We start from the raw sequence: 23,127 nt of genomic DNA on the forward strand, positions 1-23,127 counted from the left end.
TCAAGAATTCGCTTAGCTTCCATGAAGGTACAAGTGTCAGCATTATCTGTATGGTTCCAAAATAAAATTGATAACCTACAGGATATTCGCACTTTTTTTCCAAGGAATGCTCCACATTCTACCTCCTTTTGTTCCCCCTACAGCCGCTTGGGATCTAGAAGAAATAGTGCTCAGGGCGCTTTAAGGGGATCCGGTCTGAAGGTCGACAATGTTTAGGTCGACCACTGTAGGTCGACAGTCACTAGGTCAACATGGATGGAAGGTCGACAGGGTTTCTAGGTCGACATGTGCTAGGTCGACATGTGCTAGGTCGACATGTCTAAAGGTCGACATGAGTTTTTCACATTTTTTTTTTCTTTTTTTAAATTTTTTCATTCTTAACGATCCACGTGGACTACGATTGGAACGGTAATCTGTGCCGAGCAAAGCGAAGGCACTATGCCATGCGAGGGGACGCGGTGCACTAATTTGAGATCCCGGTCACACTACGAAGCAAACGACACAAAAAACAACAACCTCATGTTGACCTGTCGACCTAGCACATGTCGACCTAGAAACCCTGTCGACCTTCCATCCATGTCGACCTAGTGACTGTCGACCTATGGTGGTTGACCTAAACATTGTCGACCTAGATACTGTCGATTTGATGAACCACACCCACTTTAAGTTGCTCCATTTGAACCACTGAATAATGTGGATCTCAAATGGTTGACAGCTAAAGTTATTTTTCTACTGGAAATTGCTTCAACTAGAAGAGTATCAGATTTAGGGGCACTATTGTGTCATCCTCCATTTCTGGTATATTATCCAGACAGAGCAGTTCTCTGAACTAACTCTGGATATCTTCCTAAGGTGGTCTCAAAGTTCCATCTTAATAAAAAAAATAATAGTTCTGGCTTTTCAGGTACAGGACCTCTCTGCTGGAGATGCATTATTGGATGTAGTTCATGCATTAAGGATCTACGTGGATTGTACCAGTGCCATCAGAAAGACAGACACAGTCTACGTCATGTATGAATTTTACAAGGGAGGAAGGCCTGCCAAAAACAAACACTGTCTAGATGGGTTTGAATGACTATCTCAGAAGCATACTTCAAGCTGATCTCCCGATCACGAATAATATCTCTGCCCACTCAAATCGTTCGGTCGGTCCTTCATGGGCAGCCCAACGTTGTGGCGCCTCAGCTGAGCAACAATATAAGGCAGCCACATGGTCATCAATTAACACATTCATTAGACATTTTGTCTTTGATACCTGTGCCTCTCAGGATGCTCCTCTCGGGTGAAAGATTCTCCTGTCCTATCAGGAGCCCCCCCTCCCTTAGTTACTGCTTTGGGACATCCCAAGGAGAAATCAGAAGTTATGGTACACTTTCCATCGATAACTCTATTTCTCTGAAATCCACAGGGATTCCACCCTGATGCACCGGATTTGAGAATCTTTACACTTACTAACCTCTACCTTCTGGTGAGGGTGTGTGTGTGTATTCTTCACACCTGAATAGGTCTCCCTCTCGATAAATCTGCTACTTTTTTGAGCTTTGAAACCAACTGAATTTCCTGAGCCAGGAGACGGGGATATAGGGGGCTAGCCCGTTGCATCCTGGGAGACTGAAAAGCTTAGATCGTTTTGTACTCGTTCCGCTGTCTCTACCGAATATCTCAAGGTATAGCCTGCGGATACTGTGGACTTCGGGGGAATAGAGTTATCGTTGTCTACCATAGATAAGTCTACCATAACTTCTGATATTTATTTTGTCATTGAAATTGCAACTGTGGCACCTAAAAGCAAACGCATGGAAAAAATAATAAAATCCTAACCCCAACAAGAAATACTTTGTGGTTCTTGTTTCGGCAGTATCCACCTTTCCAAAACAACAAATGCAGGGGTTATACTAATAGATTTTCATAATATAATTTGCTCTTGAAAATTATAATATATTTTTTTTTACAAGTGCTACTATTGCCCCTTTGTTGCATTGTCACACACATAGGAAAAGTAGGTAATCCCCACCCCTCCACATTTGAAATGCCTTCAATGTTCAATTTGAGGTATATGCTGAGGATGTCTTACTATTCCTTAGCATTGAAGGAGTTAAACAACTAGAGCTCTTGCACTAACTAATACTATGAAATTATGTTTTTCCAGCAGACGGATGCACAAGCAAGGATCCTTCGGAGGGACATCTCGTTTTGTCTACAGGTTTTAAAATAGAAGATTACATCACACAAGATTCCTCAGACGGAAACCCCGTTACCCTAAAAATACATCCAGTATTTATTAATGCAGATAAATTAGCTGAGTCCTCTAATCATATAGAATCGGTTATTGCTACACATAGTACAACTGATACAAGTGATACAGTCTTTTCATGTTCAGAGTGTGGTAAAAGTAAGTACGTTTTACATAGAAGTCACACAGGTGAAATAACATTTTCATGTTCTGAGTGTGGGAAATGTTTTACACAGGAATCGCATTTTGTTCTATATGAGAGAAGTGACACATGTGAGAAACCATTTTCATGTTCTGAGTGTGGGAAATGTTTTAAAAACAACAAAAGTCTAATTAAGCATCAGAGAATTCACACAGGTGAAAAGCCATTTTCATGTGGTGAGTGTGGGAAATGTTTCATAAAGAGATCACATCTTGTTAGACATGAGAGAAGTCACACAGGTGACAAACCATTTCAGTGTTCTGTATGTGGGAAATGTTTTAAACACAAAGATGGTCTTGTTATTCATGAGAGAACTCACGCAGCTAAAAAAACATTTTCATGCTCTAAATGTGGAAAATGTTTCTTTAAAAAAACATCTCTTGTTAGACATCTGGTACACCACACAGATGAGAAGCAATTTCCATGTGGTGAGTGTGGAAAATGTTTTAAAAAGAGCAAAAGTCTAATTAGGCATCAGAGAACGCACACTGGTGACAAACCATTTAAGTGTTCTGAGTGTGGGAAATGTTTTACAGAGAAATCAGATCTTGTTACACATCAGAAAATTCACACAGGTGAGAAGCCATTTCCATGTGGTGAGTGTGGGAAATGTTTCATAAAGAAATCACATCTTGTTAGACATGAGGTAAGTCACACAGGTGACAAACCATTTCAGTGTTCTGTGTGTGGGAAATATTTTAAACGCAAAGAAGGACTTGTTATACATGAGAGAACTCACACATCTGTGAAACCATTTTCATGCTCTGAATGTGGGAAATGTTTTACAATTAAACCAGATCTTATTAGACATCAAAGATATCATACCAATGGGAAACCATTTCCATGTGGTGAGTGTGGGAAATGTTTCATTAAGAAAACACATCTTATTAGACATGGGTTAAGTCACACAGGTGAGAAGCCATTTCCTTGTTCTGTGTGTGGGAAAGGTTTTACACAGAAATCAAATCTTGTTGACCATCAGAGAAGTCACACAGGTGAGAAGTTATTTCCATGTTCTGAGTGTGGGAAATGTTTTCCAAAAAAATCAGCTCTTGTTTCACATCAGAATATTCACACAGGTGAGAAACCATTTCCATGCTCTGAGTGTGCGAAATGTTTCCGAACTAAAACACATCTTGTAAGACATAAGAGAATTCACTCAGGGGAGAAGCCATTTCTGTGCTCTGAGTGTGGGAATGTGTTTGCACGTAAATCAAGTCTAGTTGAACATCAGTTAAGTCACACATGTGAGAAGCCCTTTCCATGCTCTGAGTGTGGTAAATTTTTTACTTGGAAAAAACATCTCGTTAGACATCAGAGAAGTCACACAGGTGAGAAACCATTTCCATGCTCTGAGTGTGGGAAATGTTTTACACAGAAATCAACTCTTGTTGCACATGAGAGATGTCACACAGGTGAGAGGCCCTTTCCATGTTCTGAGTGTGGTAAATGGTTTATACAGAAATCAGCTTTGATTAAACATCAGAGAAGTCACACAGGTGAGAAGCCATTTTCATGCACTGAATGTGGGAAATATTTTACACGGAAACAACATCTTATTATACATCAGAGAAGTCACACAGGTGAGAAACCATTTCCATGCTCTGAGTGTGGGAAATGTTTTACACGGAAACAACATCTTGTTCTACATCAGAGAATCCACACAGGTGAGAAGCCTTTTCCATGCTCTGAGTGTGGGAAATGTTTTGCACAAAAATCAGATCTTGTTAAACATCAGAGAAGTCACACAGGTGAGAAGCCATTTCAGTGTACTGAGTGTGGGAAATGTTTTACATATAAATCACTTCTTCTTAAACATCAGATAATGCACACAGGGGAAAATACATCTCCGTAAGCTTATAGATACGAGACGAAGCTGCAGTAATATTTTACATAATGTAAAAGCCAGTTCTGTTATTCATGAACATTATAAATTAAGGCATAAATACATTTCTCTGACGTCCTAGTGGATGCTGGGAACTCCGTAAGGACCATGGGGAATAGCGGGCTCCGCAGGAGACTGGGCACAACTAAGAAAGATTTAGGACTACCTGGTGTGCACTGGCTCCTCCCTCCATGCCCCTCCTCCAGACCTCAGTTAGAATTTTGTGCCCGGCCGAGCTGGTTGCACACTAGGGGCTCTCCTGAGCTCCTAGAAAAGAAAGTATATTTTATGTTTTTTATTTTCAGTGAGATCTGCTGGCAACAGACTCACTGCTACGAGGGACTTAGGGGAGAGAAGCGAACCTACCTGCTTGCAGCTAGCTTGGGCTTCTAGGCTACTGGACACCATTAGCTCCAGAGGGATCGAACACAGGCCCAGCCTCGGTCGTCCGGTCCTGGAGCCGCGCCGCCGTCCCCCTTGCAGAGCCAGAAGCAAGAAGACGTTCCTGGAAATCGGCGGCAGAAGACTTCGGTCTTCATTAAGGTAGCGCACAGCACTGCAGCTGTGCGCCATTGCTCCCCATGCACACCACACACTCCGGTCACTGATGGGTGCAGGGCGCTGGGGGGGGGCGGCCTGGGCTGCAATAAGAGTACCTTACTTGGCAAATTAACACATAATATAGTCATTAAGACTATATATGTGTAAAATCCCCTGCCATAAATATATATAAAAAAGCGGGAGAAGTCCGCCAAAAAAGGGGCGAGGCTATCTCCCTCAGCACACTGGCGCCATTTTCCCTCACAGCTCAGCTGGAAGGATCGCTCCCCAGGCTCTCCCCTGCAGTTTCCAGACTCCATAGGGTAAAAAAGAGAGTGGGGGCACTACATTTAGGCGCAATCTGTATAATATTAGCAGGTATAGGGGAAAAATCACTGTGTAGTGTGAATCCCTGTATTATATAGCGCTCTGGTGTGTGCTGGCATACTCTCTGTCTCCCCAAAGGACTTTGTGGGGTCCTGTCCTCAGTCAGAGCATTCCCTGTGTGCGCGGTGTGTCGGTACAGCTGTGTCGACATGTTTGATGAGGCTTATGTGGAGGCGGAGCAGGTGCCGATAAATGTGATATCACCCCCTGCGGGGTCGACACCTGAGTGGATGGATATGTGGAAGGAATTACGCGACAGTGTCAACTCCTTACATAAGAGGTTTGACGACATAGCAGATGTGGGACAGACGGCTTCTCAGCCTGTGCCTGCCCAGGCGTCTCAAAAGCCATCAGGGGCTCAAAAACGCCCGCTACCTCAGATGGCAAACACAGATGTCGACACGGATACTGACTCCAGTGACGATGAGACTAGTGTACATTCCAATAGAGCCACACGTTACATGATTAAGGCAATTAAAAATGTGTTGAACATTTCTGACGTTAACCCAGGTACCACAAAAAAGGGTATTATGTTTGGGGAGAAAAAGCTGCCAGTGGTTTTTCCCCCATCAGATGAGTTAAATGAAGCGTGAAGCAGCATGGGCTTCCCCCGATAAGAAACTGGTGGTTTCTAGAAAGTTACTCTTGGCGTACCCTTTCCCGCCAGAGGACAGGTTACGCTGGGAGACATCCCCTAGGGTGGATAAAGCGCTCACACGTCTATCAAAGAAGGTGGCACTACCGTCTCCGGACACGGCCGCCCTAAAGGAGCCTGCTGATAGAAAGCAGGAGGCTATCCTGAAGTCTGTATATACACACTCAGGTATTATACTGAGACCGGCTATTGCTTCAGCATGGATGTGCAGTGCTGCAGCTGCGTGGTCAGATTCCCTGTCTGAAAATATTGATACCCTAGACAGGGACACTATATTGCTAACCATAGAGCATATTAAAGACGCAGTCTTATACATGAGAGATGCAGAGAGGGATATTTGCCGACTGGCATCTAGAATTAATGCAATGTCCATTTCTGCCAGGAGAGTATTGTGGACTCGGCAGTGGACAGGTGATGCAGATTCTAAAAGGCACATGGAGGTTTTGCCTTACAAGGGTGAGGAATTGTTTGGGGACGGTCTCTCGGACCTAGTTTCCACAGCAACAGCTGGGAAGTTGACATTTTTACCCCATGTTCCCTCACAGCCAAAGAAAGCACCGTATTATCAGGTACAGTCCTTTCGGCCCCAGAAAGGCAAGCGGGTTAAAGGCGCGTCCTTTCTGCCCAGAGGCAGAGGTAGAGGGAAAAAGCTGCAACATACAGCCAGTTCCCAGGAACAAAAGTCCTCCCCCGCTTCCTCTAAGTCCACCGCATGACGCTGGGGCTCCACAGGCGGAGCCAGTGCGGTGGGGGCCCGTCTCAGACACTTCAGCGACCAGTGGGCTCGCTCACGGATGGATCCCTGGATTCTACATTCTACAAGTGGTATATCAGGGGTACAAGCTGGAATTCGAGATGTCTCCCCCTCGCCGTTTCCTCAAATCCGCCTTACCAACAACTCCCCCAGAAGGGAGGCAGTGCTGGAGGTGATTCACAAGCTGTATTCTCAGCAGGTGATAATCAAGGTGCCCCTCCTTCAACAAGGACGGGGTTACTATTCCACACTGTTTGTGGAACCGAAACCGGACGGTTCGGTGAGACCCATTTTAAATTTGAAATCCTTGAACACTTATATAAGAAGGTTCAAGTTCAAGATGGAATCGCTCAGGGCGGTTATTGCAAGCCTGGACGAAGGGGATTACATGGTATCACTGGACATCAAGGATGCTTACCTGCATGTCCCCATTTACCCTCCTCACCAGGAGTACCTCAGATTTGTGGTACAGGACTGTCATTACCAATTCCAGACGTTGCCGTTTGGTCTGTCCACGGCACCAAGGGTGTTTACCAAGGTAATGGCCAAAATGATGATACTCCTTCGGAAAAAGGGAGTTTTAATTATCCCGTACTTGGACGATCTCCTTATAAAGGCGAGGTCCAGGGAGCAGTTGTTGATCGGAATAGCACTATCTCGGGAAGTGCTACAACAGCACGGCTGGATTCTGAATATTCCAAAGTCGCAGCTGGTTCCTACGACACGTCTACTGTTCCTGGGGATGGTTCTGGACACAGCCCAGAAAAAAGTGTTTCTCCCGGAGGAGAAAGCCAAGGAGCTGTCATCTCTTGTCAGAGACCTCCTAAAACCGAAACAGGTGTCGGTGCATCACTGCACGCGAGTCCTGGGAAAGATGGTAGCTTCTTACGAAGCAATTCCATTCGGCAGGTTCCATGCCAGGATCTTTCAGTGGGATCTGTTGGACAAGTGGTCCGGATCGCATCTTCAGATGCATCGGCTGATAACCCTGTCTCCAAGGACCAGGGTGTCTCTGCTGTGGTGGCTGCAGAGGGCTCATCTGCTAGAGGGTTGCAGGTTCGACATACAGGACTGGGTCCTGGTGACCATGGATGCCAGCCTTCGAGGCTGGGGGGCAGTCACACAGGGAAGAAACTTCCAAGGACTATGGTCAAGTCAGGAGACTTCCCTACACATAAATATTCTGGAACTAAGGGCCATTTACAATGCCCTAAGTCAGGCAAGACCCCTGTTTCAAAACCAGCCGGTGCTGATCCAGTCAGACAACATCACGGCTGTCGCCCATGTAAACCGACAGGGCGGCACAAGAAGCAGGAGGGCGATGGCAGAAGCCACAAGGATTCTCCGATGGGCGGAAAATCACGCGTTAGCACTGTCACCAGTGTTCATTCCGGGAGTGGACAACTGGGAAGCAGACTTCCTCAGCAGACACGATCTCCACCCGGGAGAGTGGGGACTTCATCCAGAAGTCTTCAAAATGATTGTAAACCGTTGGGAAAGGCCACAGGTGGACATGATGGCGTCCCGCCTCAACAAAAAGCTGAAAAGATATTGCGCCAGGTCAAGGGACCCTCAGGTGATAGCTGTGGACGCTCTAGTGACACCATGGGTGTACCAGTCGGTTTATGTGTTCCCTCCTCTTCCTCTCATACCCAAGGTACTGAGGATAATAATAAGGAGAAGAGTAAGAACTATACTCGTTCCGGATTGGCCAAGAAGAGCTTGGTACCCAGAACTTCAAGAAATGATCTCAGAGGACCCATGGCCTCTGCCGCTCAGACAGGACCTGCTGCAGCAGGGGCCCTGTCTGTTCCAAGACTTACCGCGGCTGCGTTTGACGGCATGGCGGTTGAACACCGGATCCTAAAGGAAAAGGGCATTCCGGAGGAAGTCATTCCTACGCTGATTAAAGCTAGGAAGGATGTGACCGCAAAACATTATCACCGCATATGGCGGAAATATGTTGCTTGGTGTGAGGCCAGGAAGGCCCTAACAGAGGAATTTCAGCTGGGTCGATTTCTGCACTTCCTACAGTCAGTGGTGACTATGGGCCTAAAATTGGGTTCCATTAAGGTCCAGATTGCGGCTCTGTCTATTTTCTTCCAGAAAGAACTGGCTTCACTGCCTGAAGTTCAGACTTTTATTAAAGGAGTGCTGCATATTCAGCCCCTTTTGTACCTCCAGTGGCACCTTGGGATATCAACGTGGTGTTGGATTTCCTTAAGTCGCATTGGTTTGAGCCACTAAAAACTGTGGAGCTAAAATAACTCACGTGGAAAGTGGTCATGCTATTGGCCCTGGCTTCGGCCAGGCGTGTGTCAGAATTGGCGGCTTTGTCATGTAAAAGCCCTTATCTGATTTTCCATATGGATAGGGCGGAATTGAGGACTCGTCCCCAATTTCTTCCTAAGGTGGTTTCAGCGTTTCATTTGAACCAACCTATTGTGGTGCCTGCGGCTACTCGGGACTTGGAGGATTCCAAGTTGCTGGATGTAGTCAGGGCCCTGAAAATTTATGTTTCCAGGACGGCTAGAGTCAGGAAAACTGACTCGCTATTTATCCTGTATGCACCCAACAAGCTGGGTGCTCCTGCTTCAAAGCAGACTATTGCTCGCTGGATCTGTAGCACAATTCAGCTTGCACATTCTGCGGCTGGACTGCCGCATCCTAAATCAGTGAAAGCCCATTCCACGAGGAAGGTGGGCTCTTCTTGGGTGGCTGCCCGAGGGGTCTCTGCTTTACAACTTTGCCGAGCTGCTACTTGGTCAGGGTTCCAACACGTTTGCTAAATTCTACAAGTTTGATACCCTGGCTGAGGAGGACCTTGAGTTTGCTCATTCGGTGCTGCAGAGTCATCCGCACTCTCCCGCCCGTTTGGGAGCTTTGGTATAATCCCCATGGTCCTTACGGAGTTCCCAGCATCCACTAGGACGTCAGAGAAAATAAGAATTTACTCACCGGTAATTCTATTTCTCGTAGTCCGTAGTGGATGCTGGGCGCCCATCCCAAGTGCGAATTGTCTGCAATACTTGTATATAGTTATTGCTTAACTAAAGGGTTATTGTTGGAGCCATCTGTTGAGAGGCTCAGCTGTTTTTCATACTGTTAACTGGGTATAGTATCACGAGTTGTACGGTGTGGCTGGTATGAGTCTTACCCGGGATTCCAAATCCTTTCCTTATTGTTTCAGCTCTTCTGGGCACAGTTTCCTAACTGAGGTCTGGAGGAGGGGCATGGAGGGAGGAGCCAGTGCACACCAGGTAGTCCTAATTCTTTCTTAGTTGTGCCCAGTCTCCTGCGGAGCCCTCTATTCCCCATGGTCCTTACGGAGTTCCCAGCATCCACTACGGACTACGAGAAATAGAATTACCGGTGAGTAAATTCTTATTTTTCAGAGTATACTCAAAGGTATGTAGACTTTCCCGAGTTATGAAGGCTAGGTAACATAATATATACAAATGTTTTCTGTCTTGTATGGCGGTGATTAGAAATCTCTATTTTATATTGGTTACTATGATGCTTCTCATACATCAATTTCATTGGCTATATAAAGCCGCACGTAGATTAGGAAAAGCCCATCCCAACAGTTTTCACCATGCCTAATTGTCATTGCTGGCACTTGGTAGAAGAGCTTGTGTTTGCTCCCATCAGAAAGTTACCTGTCCATCCCAGTGGACACCCAGCAACCACTAATCTGCCCTGTGATCTTATACAGTGTGTAATTAATGTATATTGTATTATAATATGAGCATTTAAACACTATGTTGTCACCTGATATTTTATATTGTGTTCTATGAATAATATACTGTGTAATATGTGTTATACCTTTGTGTAGTTTGTATTTAGCAAGGTGTTAATATCGCGTACTGCTGTAGGCACACATTTGTGTCCTAGAAATCTATAAACTGCACTGGCTTGCTACAGTGTTAACTCCCGAAGTGGGATGTATTTTGTAAATACAGCATTTCTTGTCATAGTAAACAATGATTTGTCTACTTGTGTGTTAGCTGTGCCTGCCTTTGCTGTTATTCCACCTACCTTTGTGCGCTGCATTGGCCTTGCTCATCACTGATGTGGTTAGTGATGACTGTGTCCTAGCCCTACCTACAGCTGATATACTCCCACCTACCTGAAGTCACTTACAGAATATTTTCCAGAGACTCTTTACATTCTCAACCCTTACATGTCAGAGTGCATGGACCACCTTAAACAGAGCTCTACAAAGGTCACTCTGTAGATGCACCTTGTGATACACTGCCGGCCTGAGTTTTGTAATGGCTCATACAGTATATTGTTGTTTTCTCTTACGTCCTAGAGGATGCTGGTGACTCCGTAAGGGCCATGAGGTATATACGGGCTCCGCAGGAGACATGGGTACTCTAAAGACTTTAGATGGGTGTGCACTGGCTCCTCCCTCTATGCCCCTCTTCCAGACCTCAGTTAGATCCTGTGCCCAGAGGAGACTGGATGCACCGCAAGTGAGCTCTACTGAGTTTCTCTGAAAATACTTTTTGTTAGGTTTTTTTATTTTCAAGGAGCACTGCTGGCAACAGGCTCCCTGCATCGTGGGACTGAGGGGAGAGAAGCAGACCTACTTAACTGATAGGCTCTGCTTCTTAGGCTACTGGACACCATTAGCTCCAGAGGGTCGGAACACAGGTGTCGTCCTCGCTGTTCGTCCCGGAGCCGCGCTGCCGTCCTCCTCACAGAGCCGGAAGATAGAAGCCGGGTGAGTATAAGAAAAAAGAAGACTTCACAGGCGGCAGAAGACTTCAGATCTTCACTGAGGTACCGCGCAGCGGTAACGCTGCGTGCCATTGCTCCCACACATACAAACACAGAAGGCACAATATGGGTGCAGGGCGCAGGGGGGGGGTGTCCTGGGCAGCAATAATAACCTCAAGGGACACTGGCTAATATATTAGATACTGCGGAGGCAGTATTTTGAACCCCCCCCCCGCCAGTATAAAGAATTTGAGTGGGACCGAAGCCCACCATTGAGGGGGCAGCGCTTGATTCTCCAGCACTAACCAGCGCCATTTTTCTCCACATCAAGCTGCTGAGAAGCTGCTCCCCAGACTCTCCCCTGCTGAGCAAGTACAGAGGGCAAAAAAGAGGGGGGGGGCGCACATTTAATTGGCGCAGTGAGTGTATTATTTATTCTATAAAGAGCGCTGTACAGTCTGGGATTTTATTTCAGTGGCGCTGGGTGTGTGCTGGCATTCTCACTCTCTGTCTCTCCAAAGGGCCTTATTGGGGGGCTGTCCCCATAATTGTATATCCCAGTGTGTGTGGGGGTGTTAGTACGAGTGTGTCGACATGTCTGAAGCGGAAGGCTCGTCTAAGGAGGAGGTAGAGCAGATGATTGTGGTGTCTCCGTCGGCGACGCCAACACCTGATTGGTTGGATATTTGGAATGTTTTAAATGCAAATGTGTCTTTATTACATAAAAGATTGGACAAAGCAGAGTCCAGTGAAAAAGCAGGGAGTCAATCCATGGCTTTGACTGTGTCACAAGTCCCTTCGGGCTCTCATAAACGTCCCCTGTCCCAGGTAGCAGACACTGATACCGACACGGATTCTGACTCCAGTGTCGACTACGATGATGCAAGGTTACACCCAAGGGTGGCCAAAAGTTTTTATTATATGATTATTGCAATAACAGATGTTTTGCATATCACAGAGGACCCCTCTGTGCCTGACACGAGGGTATGCATGTTTAAGGAGAAGAAACCTGAGGTAACCTTTCCCCCATCTCATGAGCTGAACGCTTTATTTGAAAAAGCTTGGGAAACTCCAGATTCCCAAGAGAATTCTTATGGCGTATCCTTTCCCCGTACAGGACAGGTTACGGTAGGAATCCTCGCCCAGGGTGGCCAAGGATTTGATGCGCTTGTCCAAAAAGGTGGCGCTACCGTCTCCAGACACGGCAGCCCTCAAGGATCCTGCTGATCGCAGACAGGAGACTACCTTAAAATCAATTTATACACATATGGGTGCCTTGCTCAGACCGGCAGTAGCGTCGGCATGGGTATGTAGCGCAATAGCAGCATGGGCAGATAACTTGTTATCTGACATTGACACCCTAGATAAGGATAGCATTTTATTGACCTTGGGTCATATTATATGCAGCGTTATATATGAGTTACGCTGCGAGAGACGTTGGGTTCAAGAGCCAATGCCATGGCAATTTCTGCTAGGCGAGCCCTGTGGACCCGCCAATGGACGGGTGATGCCGATTCAATGAGACATATGGAAACTTTGACTTACAAGGGTGAAGTTTTATTTGGCGAGGGCCTCGTGGACCTGGTTTCCACAGCTACCACGGGTAAATCTTCTTTTTTGACTTATGTTCCCCCACAGCAAAAGAAAACACCTCAATATCAGATGCAGTCCTTTCGGTCGCATAAGTCCAGACGAGGTCGGGGCTCTTCCTTCCTCGCCAGACGTAAGGGTAGAGGGAAAAGAATGCCTGCTACGGCTAGTTCCCAGGAACAGATTTCCTCCTCGGTTTCTACAAAATCCACCGCATGACGCTGGGGCTCCACTGCGGGAGTCCGCACCGGTGGGGGCACTTCTTCGACTCTTCAGCCAGGTCTTAGTTATGTCAGATTTGGATCCTTGGGTGATAGAAATTGTATCCCCAGGCTACAAACTGGAATTCGAAGAAGTGCCTCCTCGACGATTTTTCAAATCGGCATTGCCAGCTTCTCCCCCAAAGAGGGAAATAGTTTTAGCTGCAATACAAAAGCTGTGTCGACAGCAAGTGATTATCAAGGTTCCCCCTAATAACAACATGGGAAAGGGTACTATGCAACCCTATTTGTGGTCCCGAAACCGGATGGCTCGGTCAGACCCATTCTGAATCTAAAATCCCTAAACCTGTATCTAAAAAAATTCAAATTCAAGATGGAATTTCTCCGGGCAGTGGTCTCCAGCCTGGAAGGGTGGTATTTTATGGTATCACTAGACATAAAGGATGCATACCTTCATGTCCCCATTTAACCTCCTCATCAGGTGTACCTGAGATTCGCTGTACAGGACTGTCATTACCAGTTCCAGACGTTGCCGTTTGGGCTGTCCACGGCCCCGAGGATTTTCACCAAGGTAATGGCGGAAAGGATGTTGCTTCTCTGCAGGCAAGGAGTCACAATTATCCCATACTTGGACGATCTCCTGATAAAAGCGAGATCGAGAGATCAGTTGCTGAAAAGCGTGTCACTCTCCCTGAGAGTGCTGCAGCAACACGGCTTAATCCTAAATCTGCCAAAGTCGCAGTTGATTCCAACGACTCGGCTATCATTTTTAGGCATGATTCTGGACACGGAAAAGAAGAATGTTTTTCTCCCAACGGAAAAAGCCCAGGAACTCCAGAGCATGGTCAGAGACCTGTTAAAGCCAAAAAGAGTGTCAGTTCATCAATGCACTCGAGTACTGGGAAAGATTGTGGCGGCCTACGAGGCCATCCCCTTCGGCAGGTTCCATGCGAGGACCTTTCAGTGGGACCTTCTGGACAAGTGGTTGGGGTCCCATCTACAAATACATCAGAAAATAAGCCTGTCCCCCAGGGCCAGGGTGTCTCTCCTGTGGTGGCTGCAGAGTGCTCACTTTCTAGAGGGTCGCATTCAAGACTGGGTTCTGGTAACCACGGACGCGAGCCTCCGAGGATGGGGAGCAGTCACACAAGTAAGACATTTTCAGGGACTGTGGTCAAGCCAGGAGGCTTGTCTACACATCAACGTGCTGGAATTAAGGGCCATATACAACGGCCTACGACAAGCGGAGACTCTTCTTTGCGACCTACCTGTTCTGATTCAATCGGACAACGTCACAGCCGTGGCTCATGTAAACCGCCAAGGCGGGACAAGGAGCAGAGTGGCAATGGCGGAAGCCACCAGGATTCTTCGCTGGGCGGAAAATCACGTAAGCGCGCTGTCAGCAGTCTTTATTCCAGGAGTGGACAACTGGGAAGCAGACTTCCTCAGCAGACACGATCTCCATCCAGGAGAGTGGGGTCTTCATCAAGAAGTTTTTGCAGAGATAAGTCGTTGGGGGCTTCCTCAAATAGACATGATGGCGTCACGCCTCAATAAGAAACGGCGGAGGTATTGTTCCAGGTCAAGGGACCCTCAAGCTGTAGCGGTAGACGCCCTGGTGACACTGTGGGTGTTTTCGTCGGTCTATGTCTTCCCTCCTCTTCCACTCATCTCAAAAATACTGAGAATCATAAGACGAAAAAGAGTCCAGGCATTAATCATTGTTCCGGATTGGCCTCGAAGGGCCTGGTATTCAGATCTTCAGGAAATGCTCACAGAAGATCCGTGGCCTTTTCCTCCCATGGAGGACCTGTTGCAGCAGGGGCTCTGCGTGTTCCAAGGCTTACCGCGGTTACGTTTGACGGCATGGCGGTTGAACACCAAATCCTAGCTAGGAAAGGTATTCCGGGGGAAGTCATCCCTACTCTGATAAAAGCTAGGAAGGAGGTGACAGCGAAACATTATCACCGTATCTGGAGGAAATATGTATCTTGGTGTGAAGCCAAGAATGCTCCTACGGAAGATTTCCACCTGGGCAGTTTTCTCCACTTTCTGCAGACAGGAGTGGATATGGGCCTAAAGTTAGGCTCCATTAAGGTGCAGATTTCGGCCCTGTCAATATTCTTTCAGAAGGAATTGGCTTCTCTCCCAGAAGTCCAGACTTTTGTAAAGGGAGTGCTGCACATCCAGCCTCCTTTTGTGCCCCGAGTGGTGCCATGGGACCTTAACATGGTGTTACAGTTCCTTAAGTCTCAGTGGTTTGAACCTCTTCAAACAGTTGAGTTACAATTTCTCACTTGAAAAGTGGTCATGGTGTTAGCCTTGGCATCTGCGAGGCGGGTGTCCGAATTGGCGGCTTTGTCTCACAAAAGCCCCTATCTGATTTTCCATGTGGATAGAGCAGAGTTGAGGACTCGTCCTCAATTTCTGCCTAAGGTGGTTTTATAGTTTCATATGAACCAACCTATTGTGGTGCCTGTGGCTATGGGTGACTTGGAGGATTCCAAGTCTCTTGATGTAGTCAGGGCCTTAAAAGTTTATGTAGCCAGGACGGAGCTCCTGCTTCTAAGCAGACTATTGCCCGCTGGATCTGTAACACGATTCAGCAGGCTCATTCTACGGCTGGATTGCCGTTACCAAATTCGGTAAAGGCCCATTCCACTAGGAAGGTGGGCTTTTCTTGTGCGGCTGCCCAAGGTGTCTCGGCATTACAACTTTGCCGAGCAGCTACTTGGTCGGGTTCAAACACTTTTGCTAAACTCTATAAGTTTGATACCTTGGCTGAGGAGGAACTCGTGTTTGCTCAATGGATGCTGCAGTCATCCGCACTCTCCCGCCCGGTCTGGAGCTTTGGTATAATCCCCATGGTCCTTACGGAGACCCCAGCATCCTCTAGGACGTAAGAGAAAAAAAGATTTTAAACCTACCGGTAAATCTTTTTCTCCTAGTCCGTAGAGGATGCTGGACGCCCCTCCCAGTGCTGACTATTCTGCAAGGCTTTCATATAGTTATTGCTTACATAAGGGTTATGTTACAGTTTGATCAGTCTCTGGCTGATGCTGTTTTGTTTCATACTGTTAACTCGTATATTCCATGTTGTACGGTGTGGATTGTGTGGGCTGGTATGTATCTTGCCCTTAGATTAACAAAAATCCTTTCCTCGTACTGTCCGTCTCCTCTGGGCACAGTTCTCTAACTGAGGTCTGTAGGAGGGGCATAGAGGGAGGAGCCAATGCACACCCATCTAAAGTCTTTAGAGTGCCCATGTCTCCTGCGGAGCCCATCTATACCCCATGGTCCTTACGGAGTCCCCAGCATCCTCTACGGACTAGGAGAAAAAGATTTACCGGTAAGTTTAAAATCTTATTTTAACAGTGACTAATAGAGGTCAGTTCAATTAGGTGTGAGGGTGGGGAGTATGGGGCTACAAACAAACAAATAGTCTGGAGGAAAAATAAGTGCAGCATATAGCCGCATTTATTCACGGCTGCAAGGAATTCACGCCTGGTTGAATTGAACCCATAGAATGTTTTATGTATAGGGTCATGTTATTTTCTATCTATTGTGATAAGATCACTGGAATTGTGGTGTAAGGCAGGTATATAGGTTCAGGGAAAATTTAAGGAAAAATTACTTCACCGAAAGGTTAGTGGATAAGTAGAATAGCCTCCCATCAGAGGTGCATCAGAGGTGCTAGAGGCTAAGACTGTAGAGCAATTTAAACATGCTCGGGATAGGCATATAAATATCCTTACAAAAAGTTAATGTTCAAGAAGGGTTGAGATTACCTAAAGGATAAAAAAAGGGGCAGACTAGATGGGCCAAGTGGTTTGTATCTGCCGTCAAATTCTGTGTTTCTATATTTGCCCCAGATTTCATACATTTGTATTTTAAAACCCCAGGAATGTTGTATTGGTTCTGCTGAGAGCTTTTGGCTTTTAATAAAAGCCGGGTTAAGCAGTCCTGGGGTTGGATGTGAGAAGAGAAGGCGGGTTCTCCATCCATTTAAGCCTAGTTCGGGTCTTTGGGATGTTAGCCTCAAAGAACAATAATTAGGGCTTTCAGCTGTATGTGTGTATTAAAAAGACTGTTGTAAGCCAGTGCGCTGTGCCTGGTGAACTACTCTGTATTTTTTTTTTTTTATGATTTAGGATTAACTTGTGTATAGTTAGTACTGGACGGCAAGGTATTTTATTTTAATGTTTATTTCTGTTTTGCTGCACAATAAAACTGGTTGAGGCCAGTTGCACCAAATCAACAGACTTGTGTGATCTCTCAGCTGCTGTATCCTGCCATCTACCCCAGGAGATGGTACCTGTTCTCCTGACCCCGTTATACCCCTTTTACACCAAAATCCTGGGTCGGACCCAGGAAGTTGAACACTGGTCAATCCTGGGTTGGACACAGCTTCAGACCCTTTTACAAAACACTTCGACCCAGGTGGTTCTCAAGTCGGCTCGATTTACAGTGAACCTAGGTAAGCCCTACAGAACCTATGGATGTCATTCAAAATGGACCTATTTAGGCTCACAAAGATGAGGTCACAAAATAGAAGGGGTGGGGCCACTTGTCTGTCCTGTATAGCCATAAACTGCAATATAAATAACTGCTGTATTTGCTTCTCGCCTCTAGAAACACCTCCATGCAGGCATCATCTTTGACCTGCATCTTGCTGTCCAATTCACGGAGATGCTCTATGATAACAGACGTCATGGCTTGGACGCTATCTCTGACCTGTTTGGTTTCTTCTTTCTAGCTGGCACATTGTAGACTGCAAGTGGAAGTAATAAAATTATTTTTAAAAATGACAATAACCACTGAGGGCATATACAGATAGCAGTGGTGTTTGTGTACATACGCTTGTGGCCTTCTCCCACCTGCATGCTAGCGGCACTCTGCAACCGTTTAATGTTTGGATTTCATTGAATGTAGTGTGTGGGTTTTTTAGTTTTATAGTATTTGAGCGTAGTGGCGGGGTATTTTTCGGGCGCAATGTCTCCAAGTTTACCTCGACTACATCATCTATCATGGCATTGGTGCTGTCTGCTTTCGTTGAGGAATCTATCCCACTAGTTTCTACGGGTGGCATTCTGTATGCCGGCGGTCGGGCTCCCGGCGCTCAGTATACCGGCGCCGGGAGCCCGACCGCCGGCATACCGACACTTATTTTCCCTCGTGGGGGTCCACGACCCCCATAGAGGGAGAAGCGCCACCGTGCCCGTAGCGTGGCGAGCCCGCAAGGGGCTCATTTGCGCTCGCCACACTGTCGGTCAGCCGGCGGTCGGGCTCCCGGCGCCGGTATGCTGGGCGCCGGGAGCCCGACCGCCGGCCAGCCGTAGTGAACCTGTTTCTACAACGTTGTCAGACAGTAGGAGCAAGATGGTGGGCTGCATTGCAAGGGCAACAGGGTAGCTTGCGTAGTGGCCAGTGTCTCCTGACTCCTCTGCATCTGACTGGAGCAGGATGGTGCAGTTGAGGAGGAGTGCGCTATGGGGTTAACGGGTTCCAATCATCTGGTGTCTAATTTCTTCCTTTTTACCTGATGAGCAGTAGTTTTCTGATCTCAGCCTCGGCCCAGTTGGAGTAAGCAGACATGCTGCTGCGGGTCATTCAATAAATGTTTTGCAGGATCTGTTATAAGCTGTAGTCATGGACCTCAGGGATGAGGACTGTACCTGGATCCCATTAACCGGAGATTTGGTACAGGTGGTACAGTACATTTAGCCTCACTGGACCACTAATAGGCACTGAGGCAATTTCAGGGATGCCCACCCATGAAGTTCTGGAGTAAATGCACTTATAAGCCGTTAAACAGATTTATAACCAACATGGAGGTTCATGGAAACTACTGTACAGATAATACACTAAATAACTATAATGCATACAAACAGTGAGAAGCTATTGTATATAGAGTATAATATATATAAAACTTGAGTATTACTACTGGCCCTTTTTTGTTCCAGGAGGCAGAGGTCCCTACTGTTGTCTATTATAGGACTCCCTAATTACCCACTCTACGGTTCAGCTTCCCTGTTCTGCCATTAAATTCAGGCAAGGGAGTGTGTCACAGAATGTCCCTTATAGTGTACTCATCCTTCACACTGCAGGTAGATGAGTCAGAAAATGTTTCCTGTACACATGGGTGGTCATTGCGAGTTCGCTCGTTGCCGATTTTCGCTATGCTGCGATTTGTTGCTGCATGCGCATGGTACGCAAAGCACATGCGCTAAGTTATTTAACCCAAAACTTAGTAGATTTGCTGGTGTTCGTGCAACACTTTTCAGTCGTACTGCTGATCGGTGAATGATTGACAGGAAAGGGGCGTTTCTGAGGGGTAACTGACCGTTTTCCGGGAGTGTGCTAAAAAACGCAGGCGTGTCAGGGAAAAACGCAGGAGTGTCTGGAGAAACGGGGGAGTGGCTGGCCGAACGCAGGGCGTGTTTGAGACGTCAAACCAGGAACTAAACGGACTGAGCTGATCGCAATCTGTGAGTAGGTCTGGAGCTACTCAGAAACTGTAAAGAATTATTTAGTAGCAGTTTTGCTAATCTTTCGTTCGCAATTCTGCTATGCTAAAATACACTACCAGAGGGCGGCGGCCTAGTGTGTGCAATGCTGCTAAAAGCAGCTAGCGAGCGAACAACTCAGAATGATCCCCATTGTCTGGTTATTCCAAGTCACTTCCCAATTTTCTGGTTTCTGAAAATTGGACACATTAAAACATAACAGTGACCTATCTACGTGGTATTGGTGGAGCTTCAAGCTAGGGGGCCTAGATATATTGAATTTCTTGTCCACCGGTCTCCCACCCCGTAATTAGAGTACCTCATCTATCATTAAAGGATATGGCACTAATCCCGACTTACTCTGTCCTTGATGTACTTGAGAGCACACCCAGCAGTCCGTTTGGTTTAAGACCGTACCCACTAATGAGTGGTAATCACTCAAAGGATGTCGGCTAATGTTGATATTACTATTTGCCTGACATCTCTGGATGCACCCATCTTCGACTATTTTCTCGCAATGCTTACATATACAATATTCCTCAGACAATAACCCTTCACATTGTCTCCGAGCTCCGTGACTACCAGACCGCTTACTGATACCAGCCTTTACTAGAGTGATGTGCTACTCGCCATCAGAACCCATTCCAGATTCTTGCTCAACATCTCTAGGTCCATCACAAAAACAGATTGTCCTGATCAAAAACAGAGTCACCAGAAAAAGCCGAAACACAGGCTCTTGAGGTAGAGCCATTTCGTTAAGCAGCAAAAAAGAAAAATAAGAAGGGAAAAATAAAATAAAAATAAGTGGGGGCGGGGGTGAAAAAAGAAAAATGGTACGACAAACGTCCTTGATTTTTGTTGTTCTCCACGCTCAGGTGCCGTTCAACAGTTCTTGCCTCTCAGCTTTCCCGGAACAAATTCTCTAGTGATACGAGGTTCTCTTTACCTTGCTTTGTCATGAGTTTTCTCCAGGTCAGCAACCTTCTTGCAGTGGGACGAGTGGACCCAAGTCTCTCTCTCTGCAACCTTTAGTGCTGTCGTGCTGATCAACAAAACTTGATACGGTCCTTCCCACCTGTCTACGAGGCAACCTGAGCGTAAAAATGTTTGAATCATCACATAATTTCCCAGGCTCAATGTCATAACAATTGCTGCTTGGTAGGTCAGGAATCGCCAGTTTTAGATTCCTTTGCTGATTTCTCAGCTGCTGGCTCATCCTATCCAAATATTGCACAGTTATTTCGTTATTGCACTTCAAATCATCCTGGGGGTCTATCATTACATGGGGTTGGCGACCAAAAAGAACTTCGAAGGGTGATAAGTTAAGCGGTGACCTGGGAGTGGTTCTGATGCTGTACAACACTAATGGTAAAGCTTCTGGCCACAACAATCCAGTTTCAGCCATCACTTTGCTCAGTTTATTCTTAATAGTGCTATTCATTCGCTCCACCTTCGCACTCACCTGTGGTCGGTATGGAGTGTGCAGATTGCTATTAATTCCCATCAGTTTGCACATGACCTGAAAGACTTCACCTGTAAAATGGATACCCCTATCACTTTCAATTATTCTAGGGATACCATGGGGTCAATTTACTAAGATGGGAGTTCTATTTCATATGGGATGTTGCCCATAGCAACCAATCAGATTCCAGGTATTATCTTCTAAATGAGAAGTAGAATCTGATTGGTTGCTATGGGCAACATCCCATCTTAAATAGAACTCCCATCTTAGTAAATTTACCCCCATATCTGCACGGGTGTGGTATTGAAAGTCGACAGTAACTAGGTCGACAATGTCTAGGTCGACCACTATTGGTCGACAGTAACTAGGTCGACAGGGTCAAAAGGTCGACATGTTCTAGGTCGACAGGTCAAAAGGTCAACATGAATTTTTAATGTTATTTTGGTGTCATTTTCTTCGTAGAGTGACCGGGAACCCCAATTAGTGCACCGCGTCCCCTCGCATGGCTCGCTTCGCTCGCCATGCTTCGGGCATTGTGCCTTCGCTTCGCTCGGCACAGATTACCGTTCCAATCGTAGTCCACGTGGATCGTTAAGTATGAAAAGGTTCAAAAAAAGAAAAAAATTGTGAAAAACTCATGTCGACCTTTTGACCTGTCGACCTAGAACATGTCGACCTTTTGGCCCTGTCGACCTTTTGACCCTGTCGACCTAGTTACTGTCGACCAATAGTGGTCGACCTAGTTACTGTCGACTTTCAGTCCGGATCCCATCTGCACACAAATTCCTGCATGATTTTCTTTGCAGTGAACACAGCAGTATTTGTGGCAGCAGGGAATGCTTCTACCCAGTTTGAAAACACATCAGTACATACTAACACATATTTCAAATTCCTACAGGGTGGTAACTGTATGAAGTCAATTTGTATTACCTGAAAAGGTCCGTCTGTTGGAGGGATATGGGATGGCTCTGTTGGTATTGCTTTACCACTATTCTTCCTCAAGCAAGTAAGACATGTCATTGCTCTCTTACCTGCATGAGAAGAGACTCCTGGTGCACTCCAGTAGGCTCTTACCAGTTTGCACATACCTTCCTTACCCAGATGAGTCAGTCCGTGTGCCGCCTCAGCTGGGCTTGGGAAATATGCCCTGGGGGCCACTGGCTTACCGTGTCCATATGTCCAAACTCCTGAGGACTCCTGACCACATCCCTTCACCTTCCTGACTGCCTTTTCCTGTAGGGAACACAAATTAACTGTTGCATATTAACCGTGTTAAATGTCATCAGTGGTGTGATGTTCATCTGTATGGGAGTGCTTGCTGCTGATTTTTCTGCTTCGTCTGCCGGGCTGTTACCAAGTGAGATTGGGTCTTGGTTGTGTGTGCTTTACACTTGATAACAGCCACTCTGTCCGGTTCCTGTATGGCTGTTAGAAATCTTTTGATGTAAAACGCATGCGCTACAGGCATGGCAGCTGCTGTCATGAAACTTCTGAAGCGTCACAGGGCCCCAAAATCATGCACCATTTCGAACGCGTACCTAGAATCCGTGTATATATTGGCTGACTTACCCTTTGCCAACTCACATGCTCTGGTCAGTGCTACCAGCTCAGCGACTTGTGCTGAGTGAAGTGGGCCAAGGGGTTCAGCTTCTATGATACCTTCGTCATCTACAACTGCGTATCTGGTGCACAGGTCTCCCGATTCCGTCTGTCTGTGGTAACTACCGTCAGTGTAGAAGGTAAAGTCTACTCCTTCCAGTGGGTTGTCACTGATGTCAGGTCTCGCAGTGAAAGTTTGGTTCAGGTATTCCTTACGATCATGAGTATCAGTATCTGCACTAAATCCTCCTTCACCGTTGTTCTCAGCCTCCACCCTTTGTGCATGACCAGGCACACTTGGCAAGTAAGTTGCAGGATTTAGTGAGCTGCACCTCTTTATGGTGATGTTTACAGGGGCCATCAGTGAT

At 46.4% G+C, this 23,127-nt stretch overlaps 1 protein-coding gene across 1 annotated transcript in view; it reads left to right on the forward strand.

Moving 5' to 3' along the window:
• Nucleotides 1-4,415, forward strand: part of LOC134984550 (zinc finger protein 271-like) — a 48,486-nt gene extending 44,071 nt beyond the window's left edge. Inside the window, exon 6 of the mRNA XM_063950107.1 lies at nucleotides 2,150-4,415. Within this exon, the coding sequence (XP_063806177.1) occupies nucleotides 2,150-4,290 (2,141 nt within the window). The 3' untranslated portion in view covers nucleotides 4,291-4,415. The remainder of the gene's footprint in view (nucleotides 1-2,149) is intronic.
• Nucleotides 4,416-23,127: the final 18,712 nt, after the last annotated feature.

This window comes from Pseudophryne corroboree, assembly GCF_028390025.1.
Source record: "Pseudophryne corroboree isolate aPseCor3 chromosome 3 unlocalized genomic scaffold, aPseCor3.hap2 SUPER_3_unloc_62, whole genome shotgun sequence".
Classification (NCBI taxonomy): domain Eukaryota; kingdom Metazoa; phylum Chordata; class Amphibia; order Anura; family Myobatrachidae; genus Pseudophryne; species Pseudophryne corroboree.